The sequence below is a fragment of the Pan troglodytes genome, chromosome 10 (assembly GCF_028858775.2).
Source record: "Pan troglodytes isolate AG18354 chromosome 10, NHGRI_mPanTro3-v2.0_pri, whole genome shotgun sequence".
In the NCBI taxonomy this organism is placed as follows: Eukaryota; Metazoa; Chordata; class Mammalia; order Primates; family Hominidae; genus Pan; species Pan troglodytes.
In genome coordinates, this window is record NC_072408.2 from 43074122 (window position 1) to 43083623 (window position 9502).

Sequence of the window (9502 nt, forward strand, 5' to 3'; positions counted from 1 at the left end):
ACTCTAGACCCCACACCAGACCAAGCAGCAGCCTCATTTCTGTCTGGCATAAAGGCAGGTCCTCCATCCTGCTCTCTTAGATATTATAAGGAAAAATATGGCCTAATTTTTGTGATATGTTTCCTTTTTTCTTTTTCTTTTGTTGAGAAGGGTCTTGTTCTGTCATCCAGGCTGGAGTGCCGTGGTACAATCATAGCTCACTGCAGCCTTGACCTCCCAGGATCAAGCGATCCTCCAACCTCAGCCTCCCAGGCACCTGGGTCTACAGGCGCATGACACCATACCTGGCTAATCTTTGTATTTTTTTCGTAGAGATGGTGTTTTGCTATGTTTCCAAGGCTGGTCTGAAACTCCTGGGCTCAAGTAATCTGCCCACCTCAGCCTTGCAAAGTATTGGGGTTACAGGCGTGAGCCACCACATTTGGCCTTGTGATATGTTTCTTAAAACACTGGCAGATATTTCATTCATCTAGCTATGTTCCTGTGAGATCTAGAGGGTCAGAGATGATTGATCATCTTTTATGGTTAATGATGCTGAAATGCAGAGAATTTAAACAGCTTTGGTCATGCTTAGTCATGGGGAGGATCTGGTCTAGCCCTGGGTTTGGTTCATTGCCTTTGAGGGAGCAAAGAGGAGAGGAGTCTGTGTGGCCACCCTCTGGGCCTGGGCTAACTTCACAGTCCATGGGCAGAACTTGCAGAAAATTAGGGATATAAGTCAGAGATGCTGGAGAGGGGATCCCAGCAATGAACGGGGCAGATTGTGTGACCTCAAATGTCCAGTCAACTTCAACTTGATTCTGTAATTGATTGATTCTTGATTGATTAGTTCTTGATTCTGTGATTCTACATTTTTTTTCCCCTGAGGAGGTGACACTCATTTTGCATGTAAATTTTTCTAAATCTGAACACCAAATTTGAGAAGTCTGGATTCCTCACATTGAAATAATCTCAATTAGCTTGTGCTACCTCATGCAATGGGAGTTGAACTAGCTTTCAACCAGTTTTATCTGGTTGTAATCCAGTATAAAGGCTTAACCGTTAGTCATTAATAATTAATTGATGGACTAATTCATTTTTTCAACAAACCAAACTTTATGGCACTTACTATTGGCAAAGCACTGTGCTTTGGTCCAAAGCACCCAGTATATTAACAAGACTGGAAACTCCTGGAGAGCTTATGGTTTCATCCTGGGGAGGAGCTAGGATGTTGCACAGCCTGGCAGGTAACACATGGGAGAGATAAGGATAAAATGGAAGAACCAGGCCACTGAAGAAAATTGTACTTCCTTTGCACTTGGGCCACTCCCAGCCCTACCCAGTGGGTGTTGAAGAAGTCTCTATCCTTTCCCCCAATTCTAAGGAGGCTCCTGCCAGGGCCATACAGACCACACCCTTAGAAGGGCCCAATGTGCAGCAGACAGAACAAAAAAGGCCTGTCCTGGAGAGATAAGCAGCTAACTTGGCCAGCTCCAGAGTGTGCAGGATGGCTTTCTTTTGGACAAACCGAGCCCAGTCATAAGCCTCTGAACAACCCCAGACAGGCAGAGTTTCAGGCTTTCGGAGTCAGACATATTCCATAGTGCTTCCGGCTCTGCCAGATCTGGCTTTCTGGGGTTTGGTGGGGCATGGGCGACTCTCAGGAGCACATCTCTCAAACAGAAAATGGTCCCACAGGGGCCCTGTGTGTCTTGTCCATGACTGGGTCTCCAGAGTTTTGCAAAGGGCCTGGCACACATTTGGCAGTCTGTAAATATTTGCTGAATTTGTTGTTGACTTGACATTTGAATTTCTTGTTCCCTAGGCCTTAAGCTAAAACCAGAGAAAGGCCAAAATGTGGGGAGCAAGAAAGGAAGCCGTAGATAAACCCCAAGATGTGTAATAGTGTATAATTTCTCTGGGAAGTTTTAAAGAGAAACAAACATTAGGCATGTTGGATTTTGCCAGTGTCTGGTCAACATGCATAGGTGTTAACTTGACTTTTTCTCCAAAGATAGTCATAAACCAAAAGGTCACTACCTCCTGAACTAAAGCTTGGGGTACAGGGAGAACCCAGGAGGCAGATTTGTGATAGTTCTGGGCTTTTTTCCAAGAAGGGCGAAGGAGAGGTCAGCGCTTCATCCCAAAGACCAGCATAGAGCTGGGCACATACTGTGTGCTCAGTCATCGTGGAGAGACCTGCATCACTCCTTCCATTAAGATACTTTCCCAGAGCTGTGAGTGGGCTCCACTGTCTCCACTACTCAGAGAAGCAGAACCTCCCCACACCTCCTCCACTCTATCCTCTCCAGAGCTGGGCACCGCTCTGCAGGGCCCAGGCGCAGCTAACAGGCAGAGGGATGGCTGCTGAGCACCTGATGCAGGTGAGTGTGCCTCCTGGGTCCTGTCAGACAAAGCCAGGAGGAGGCCATGCCCAAACATGGGGCAACACCAGGCACCACCCCCTCACCAGGTAAGCCTGCCACCTTAGCACTTTTACCATTTCAGCTTATTTTCAAGGTGTGTTTGGTAGCCTGGAACAAACTTATTGCCTTGGAGGCAAACCCAGCCCATGAATATTTGGGATTAATTATCTCTCCTTCGTTTGAGCCCAACAACCTCCTCAAATGTATATAAAGGGATTTATTTTGCACAGCTCTTCATTTCCCATCCCTCTTCCTCTGACTCTCAGCGTCCCTGCTTAACTTACACTATTCTCCTCGCCAAGCTCCTCACCATGAGCAGACAAGCCAGCAAGACATCTGGTGGTGGGAGCCAGGGTTTCTCCGGCCGCTCTGCTGTGGTCTCCGGCAGCAGCAGGATGAGCTGTGCTGCCCGCTCTGGGGGAGCTGGCGGAGGGGCCTATGGCTTCCGGAGCGGAGCAGGCGGCTTTGGCAGTCGCAGCCTCTACAACCTGGGCGGCAACAAGAGCATCTCCATCAGCGTGGCAGCTGGCGGCTCCCGGGCTGGAGGCTTTGGGGGAGGGCGGAGCAGCTGTGGCTTTGCAGGTGGCTATGGAGGTGGCTTTGGGGGCGGCTATGGAGGTGGCTTTGGTGGTGGCTTTGGTGGTGGCAGAGGAATGGGAGGTGGCTTTGGTGGAGCTGGTGGCTTTGGAGGGGCTGGTGGTTTTGGAGGGGCTGGTGGCTTTGGTGGTCCTGGTGGCTTTGGTGGTCCTGGTGTATTTGGTGGGCCTGGCAGCTTTGGCAGTCCTGGTGGCTTTGGCCCTGGGGGCTTTCCTGGGGGAATTCAGGAAGTGACTATCAACCAGAGTCTCCTGCAGCCCCTCAATGTGGAGATCGACCCCCAGATTGGGCAAGTAAAGGCCCAGGAGCGGGAACAGATCAAGACCCTCAACAACAAGTTTGCCTCCTTCATTGACAAGGTAATGAAGCTTTGACTGGCCATCCCTTCCTGGGCTGGGGACTTTGAATTTGACCTTTGGGACACAGTGTTTAAATGTTTCTTGGATGGGCCAGACTGGAGGGTGAGGAGTTAGGTGGAACTCTAGGGCCTGGGAAGATATTCAGGGTTGAGGAGTTTGTCCACATGGTCAAGTGAGGGGAGGTGTGGAAAGAAAACTGTCCCCTATTTGGACCTGAGCACCACACATCCTGTTTGTGGGAACCCCTGCTGAAGTTTCCAGTCATTGCCTCATTGAGGCCCAGGCTGGCAGGGCAGGCAGCCCAAGGCAAGGGCCACGGCTGCCATCAGCGAAGGGTCCATCAAGAATGGGAGGCTTTTCAAATACAAGCTGCCCTCTGAGGCTTTCCAGGAAGCCCTTTCCCCCTCATATTGCTGTGCCAGGCAGAGGAGGCTGATTACCTGGAGCAGGGATTAAGAGCATAAGAACCTTAGTTAGTCCCAAGGGAGCACAGAGAAATGAGTGACTTTGCATTCCTACTCAGCCTAGTCAGGAAGACAAGAGTGCTCAGTGAGCTTCTCCAGACCAGGACAGTTCTCATGGGGCTGCTTCCCCTCCAGGCCCAAAAGAGGTGTTGTCATGCTAACTGTGGCATGCCAGCCAGTGTTGCTTCCCAGCTTCCCAGCATCACTTCACTGTTTTTGAAGAGCTAGCATGTCAGTAGAGTCGTGGGTGGAAATGGTGCTGCTGAGGTTTATGTGCATTTTTGTAGAGTGTACTGTAGTTTTGGAAGTTAAGATAGGGTCATGAAGTTCCCAGGAACAACAAGCAATAATTCTATTGCTTTCAGGTAGGAGCTACTTCCCCTTCCTTTGTAACTTTCCAAACCACGCTGCAAGTGTAGTGTCCTGACTCATCACCCATCTGACCATAATCTCTCTGACTACAGTAGGAGCCTATCTTTGCATCCTTTCTAGGCCTTTGTGCTGGGGGCCCAGGAGATAGACACCTAGTCCTACCTGAGTGAAGGCCCCTCTGCTCCTCTGCTACAAGTGTTGCCTGATGTTGCTTCCTGCAACCATTGCAGGTGCGGTTCCTGGAGCAACAGAACAAAGTCCTGGAGACCAAGTGGAACCTGCTCCAGCAGCAGGGCACAAGTTCCATCTCAGGCACCAACAACCTTGAGCCTCTTTTTGAGAATCACATCAACTACCTGCGGAGCTACCTGGACAACATCCTCGGGGAGAGAGGGCGCCTGGACTCTGAGCTGAAGAACATGGAGGACCTGGTGGAAGACTTCAAGAAGAAGTGAGTGACAGGGCAGGAGTGGGAAGATGCCATGGCCCACCCTGTCTCAGAGTCTTGGCCCCTTCTACATGCCCCCTGACGGCTGGGCAGTGGTGTCTCCTGGCCCGTTTCCCTCTCCTTACCTTCATGAAGGACAGCTTGGTTCATTCAGTTCCCCCTCACCTTCCTTCTCCAAGCATGGTGCTTTGCAAATAAAATTGTGGCAAGAGGATGAGTTTAGGCTGGGCTTGGTGGCTCATGCCTGTAATCCCAGCACTTTGGGAGGCCGAGGTGGGCAGATCATTTGAGGTCAGGAGTTCAAGACCAGCCTGGCCAACATGGTGAAATCTCATCTCTACTAAAAATACAAAAATTAGCTGGGTGTGGTGGCACACACCTGTAATCCAAGATAGTCGGGTGGCTGAGGAAACAGAATTGCTTGAACCCTGGAAATGGAGGTTGCAGTGAGTCAAGATTGCACCACTGCACTCCAGCCTCGGTGACAGAGCAAGACTATGTCTAAAAAAAAAAAAACAAAAACAAAAAACGGATGAGTTTAGAGTTGGGGAAGCATTTCCTCATGAGCCAGGTTGGGGAAGATCCTGGTTCTGGCATGTGAAAGATTCTGGGACAACTCATGGTATGGTGATCAACCATCCAGAGGTTTGCCTGGGACTGAGGGGTTTCCTGGGATGCAGAAATTTTAGTGCTAAAACCAGACAGTTTGCCTGGGCAAATTGCCTTGGTTGGTCCCCCAACTAACAGGGAGATAGTAAAGAGGATGTGCTCAACTGAGAGAGGCAGGATAGGGATGGAGGGAGGGAAGAGATGAACTTTCAGAGTTCCAGGGAACAATGGTGTTTACGATGACCTCAAAACCAAACTCAGCTGTTTCTTTTTTATTCACACAGATATGAGGATGAAATCAATAAACGTACAGCTGCTGAGAATGAATTTGTGACTCTGAAGAAGGTAAGGGCTGTGTGTGAGGTTTCTGAGGCTTGCAGCTGCAGGTTTCTGGCTGGGTTGGGGGAATCTCCTCACTCCACTGCCACAGAGCTGCCAAGTTCAGGCCTTTGGAGCAATAAACAGAAGTCAGGTGCACCTTAGTCTGGAAGATCCCTAAAAGAGTTAGTTCATCAGTCTTTAGTTTTTAGTAGGATTAAACTTAGACCATCCTAATGAGATACAAATTGCCCGTTCAAGTGGAGACTGGTCTTAGACAAGGACCATCACTGCACCAGTCCCCTCTGCTCTTTCTTGCTGCAGTTGTGGTTTGCTGTTTGTTCATTGGGAGAATAAGGCCTTTATCTTCCTCTTTTCTCAGGATGTGGACAGTGCCTATATGAACAAGGTGGAGCTTCAGGCCAAAGTGGATGCCTTGATAGATGAGATCGACTTCTTAAGGACCCTCTACGATGCTGTGAGGATGTTACCTACTAAGAAGGGACAGAGGGAGAGTGAGGTGTTTCCAGATTTGAGGCTGGTGCATTTTGGTATATAGGCCCCAGAAGACATCTGGGATGAGCCTGGAGATGAGGACCCTCGGAAGGGATTCCACAGGATAAGCTGCAGACATGGGGTTCTCTGAGTGGCTGGGGACAGGGTGTGGCTGATACACATGTGGAGCAAGGAATCAGTGAATGAGACTGTTGATCAAGAGTCTTTCAGGGCCCTGTGTGCTTGTTACAGGGACCCCAAAAGTGAACAAACTCCCTCTGTGTTGACAGGAGCTATCTCAGATGCAGAGCCACATCAGTGACACATCTGTGGTGCTGTCCATGGACAATAATCGCTCCCTGGACCTGGACAGCATCATTGCTGAAGTTCGTGCACAGTATGAGGATATTGCTCAGAGAAGCAAGGCCGAAGCTGAGGCCCTGTACCAGACCAAGGTGGGTGCTAGTCACCTCTTACGGGATCCACTGGAGATTTCAGAGAGGCCGTGGCCTATTGGACAGCTGGGTAGTGAGTTCCCAGTGGTCACTGGGTGAATGCCTTTTGGTTTTACCCTCTGAAGTCATCCTTCTAATGGTGGTTCAGTTGCAGAAAGTCTTGCCCCTGGGGGAGGTGGTTGCCTGCTATGTGGGACTGACTCCAACTTGCTCAGGAACTACAGGGTAGGAAAATCTTCTACCACAACAACCCAGATGTTCTCTTTCCTGCTGCCTTGGGGGTTTCCCTGCCGAAACACAATGCAGTATCATTTTAGCAAATGCCTTACTGAGCTTCTGAAGGTTTGGTGGGTGATGTTGGAGGTGTAGAAACAAGTCAAGCAAAGCTGCAGGAATACCCCATCTTCCCTTCTGTTCTGTAGTTGGGGGAGCTGCAGACCACGGCTGGCAGGCATGGGGATGACCTAAGAAATACCAAGAGCGAGATCATAGAGCTCAACAGAATGATCCAGAGGCTGCGGGCAGAGATCGAGGGTGTCAAGAAGCAGGTGGGATGGTCATGGATGCTGGCACCTGGGATGATTGCTGAGGGGCAGGGGCTAGGATCTCAGGACTCCTCCCCTGGAATAGACGTCTGGAGGTCATCTCAGGCTGACTGACCCACAGGGCACTATCTCCACAAATGGAGACAAGATGGAGGCACTAGGGGAGGAGTAATGTTCCCTGACTTTAAGATGGGATAATCCATTGCATGTCAGGAAGGGCCTGGGGCCCTCTTACTGAGCTCATTCCTCCTACCTCCCTTGCCCCAGAATGCCAACCTGCAGACGGCCATTGCCGAGGCCGAGCAACATGGGGAGATGGCCCTCAAGGATGCCAATGCCAAGCTCCAAGAGCTGCAGGCTGCTCTACAGCAGGCAAAGGATGACCTGGCGCGGCTGCTACGTGACTACCAGGAGCTGATGAATGTCAAGCTGGCCCTGGATGTGGAGATCGCCACCTACCGCAAGCTGCTGGAGGGCGAGGAGTACAGGTGAGCCTCCAGTCCCGTCTTCCCACACCCCCTGGATCAAGTCATAGGCCAAGGGCCAGATAAGTGATCAAGTAACTGGGGATGGAGCCCTGCTGTATAAAGAGAGGCCTTGTGGTGAAGCATTTGCGTCTACCAGCCCACTCCCTCCCAGGGCACGTATGCAACCAGTGCCCACAGGCTCTCCTTGCTATGGCCCAAAGAGGGGTGGAGAAAGCTTACCTGATTTGCCAGGCTTCTCTGTTCAGCTCTGGTTGCTATTCATGCCCTTGGTCCGTGGACTTGTTGGTGATGTGCTTTGTGACGGGGCCCACTTTCTCTTGCTTTCTCAAACAGGATGTCTGGAGAGTGTCCGAGTGCTGTCAGCATCTGTAAGTACCGAAAGTAGCTAAGAAAATGAGAGTTAATTCTGAAATATCTGCACTAATCCAGGGTAGTAGCAACTAATTTAAACATATTTTTATGGAAGTTGGAGGGGTTTTCTGGGAGAGGAGAGGGAAGCGATTGGCTTTTGTAATTGTTCTGGGTTCAGGGCACTTTTAATATGCTTCGACGGCCAATGTGGAATATCCAACAGGGGGCCTCTTGATGGGAGGATAAATTCAGACGCTAGATCCCCTCCAAGGGGGTCATCAAGATTGTACTGTGGGAGGAACCACTGGCTAATTCATAATGGCTTAACGGCAGGGGAGTGAGTAGCTAGTGGCCTTGGAACGGCTCGTGGTGAACATCCTGTGCAAAGCTGCCTTGATCAGCTCTGGATAGTCGTGGGCCCGGTGGATCATTGACGATAACATAGTAGCTGGCCTGGGCGCCGTCGCTGATCGCTGTCCTGTCCTCTCCCCCACAGCCGTGGTCAGCAGCAGCACGACTTCCGCCTCCGCAGGTGGCTATGGAGGAGGTTACGGCGGAGGCTTGGGCGGTGGTTTAGGAGGTGGCTTCAGTGCGGGCGGCGGCTCAGGCAGTGGCTTTGGCCGGGGAGGCGGCGGTGGAATCGGCGGTGGATTTGGCGGCGGCAGCAGCAGCGGTTTCAGTGGTGGCAGCGGCTTTGGCTCCATCTCTGGCGCCCGCTATGGAGTCAGTGGCGGGGGCTTCAGCTCGGCCAGCAACAGGGGCGGCAGCATCAAGTTCTCTCAGTCCTCCCAGTCCTCCCAGCGCTACTCCAGATAAAGAGCACGCATCAGCACCGCAGCCACTCCAGCGCCTCCCCTCCGCTCCCCACGCCCCCATATTGGCAACACCCCCAGCGCCACCCCATGCTCCCCAAGAACGCGGCTCTGCGCTGGAAGGCTTGTGGCCTCTTGCTCCTCCTTCCAGATCCCCGGCCAAGCCCAGTCACGAGAATTTCAGGCTCTTCTCTCCGGCTCCAGCCTGTGCCTGTGATTGTCCAGGTGTGGCCTAGGCCGCCACCTTCTGCTGCCCTGGAGTCCCCTCCCTGGGTGGGATGCTCACTACAGCTCTGATGTATATAGCACACAGCCCCCTCCGCCCCTCCGGTCTGTCGCCAATAAAGTGCACTGTGTTTCACTCCGGGCCTCTGAGTATTCGCTCCATGTCCTTCTCCTTAGGGCACTGAGCTCCCTGGTCACCTCCCTGGCCTCCCTGCCTCTGCCTCTCCCATGTGGGCTCTGTGATCCACAGAGCAGCTGGAGAACTCTTCCTCTGAAACAAAGGCAGTTCGTCTTCTCCGTCCATGGTGCGCATCCGGTTGTTCATTATTCTGTGAGCACCGTGGGGACGGAGAGGTCCTGCTCCCCGACGCTGTTGTACCCTGTGTACCCTTACCGTCCTTAGTGGTGAAGGCTGGCCCATGCAGACATCTATCTCCTCCCTGTCTTCTCTCATGTGGGGGAACTAAGAGGGCCTTGGGGACAGAGGGTTTCTTCCCTTGGTGTTGATTCTCACTCCAGCTGACATCGTGAAAGCTTTTCCCCCATCAAGGTGCTCCGG

The 9502-nt window shown here is 51.7% G+C and overlaps 1 protein-coding gene across 1 annotated transcript; it reads left to right on the forward strand.

Moving 5' to 3' along the window:
* The first annotated feature begins 2642 nt into the window (after positions 1–2642).
* KRT3 (keratin 3) lies at positions 2643–9042 on the forward strand. Its single transcript, XM_009425354.4, has 9 exons — positions 2643–3361; positions 4428–4648; positions 5539–5599; positions 5955–6050; positions 6358–6522; positions 6945–7070; positions 7335–7555; positions 7889–7923; positions 8403–9042. The coding sequence occupies exons 1-9, from the start codon at positions 2717–2719 to the stop codon at positions 8720–8722; spliced, it is 1890 nt and encodes a 629-aa protein (XP_009423629.1). The 5' UTR covers positions 2643–2716; the 3' UTR covers positions 8723–9042.
* The last annotated feature ends 460 nt before the right edge of the window (positions 9043–9502 follow it).

Excerpts from the sequence above, each read along its gene's own strand:
- KRT3 (XM_009425354.4), top strand. The coding sequence starts at position 2,717 with ATGAGCAGACAAGCCAGCAAGACATCTGGTGGTGGGAGCCAGGGTTTC. Across the intron at positions 6,051-6,357 it reads TAAGGACCCTCTACGATGCT|GAGCTATCTCAGATGCAGAG; the intron begins GTGAGGATGTTA and ends CTGTGTTGACAG. Across the intron at positions 6,523-6,944 it reads AGGCCCTGTACCAGACCAAG|TTGGGGGAGCTGCAGACCAC; the intron begins GTGGGTGCTAGT and ends TCTGTTCTGTAG.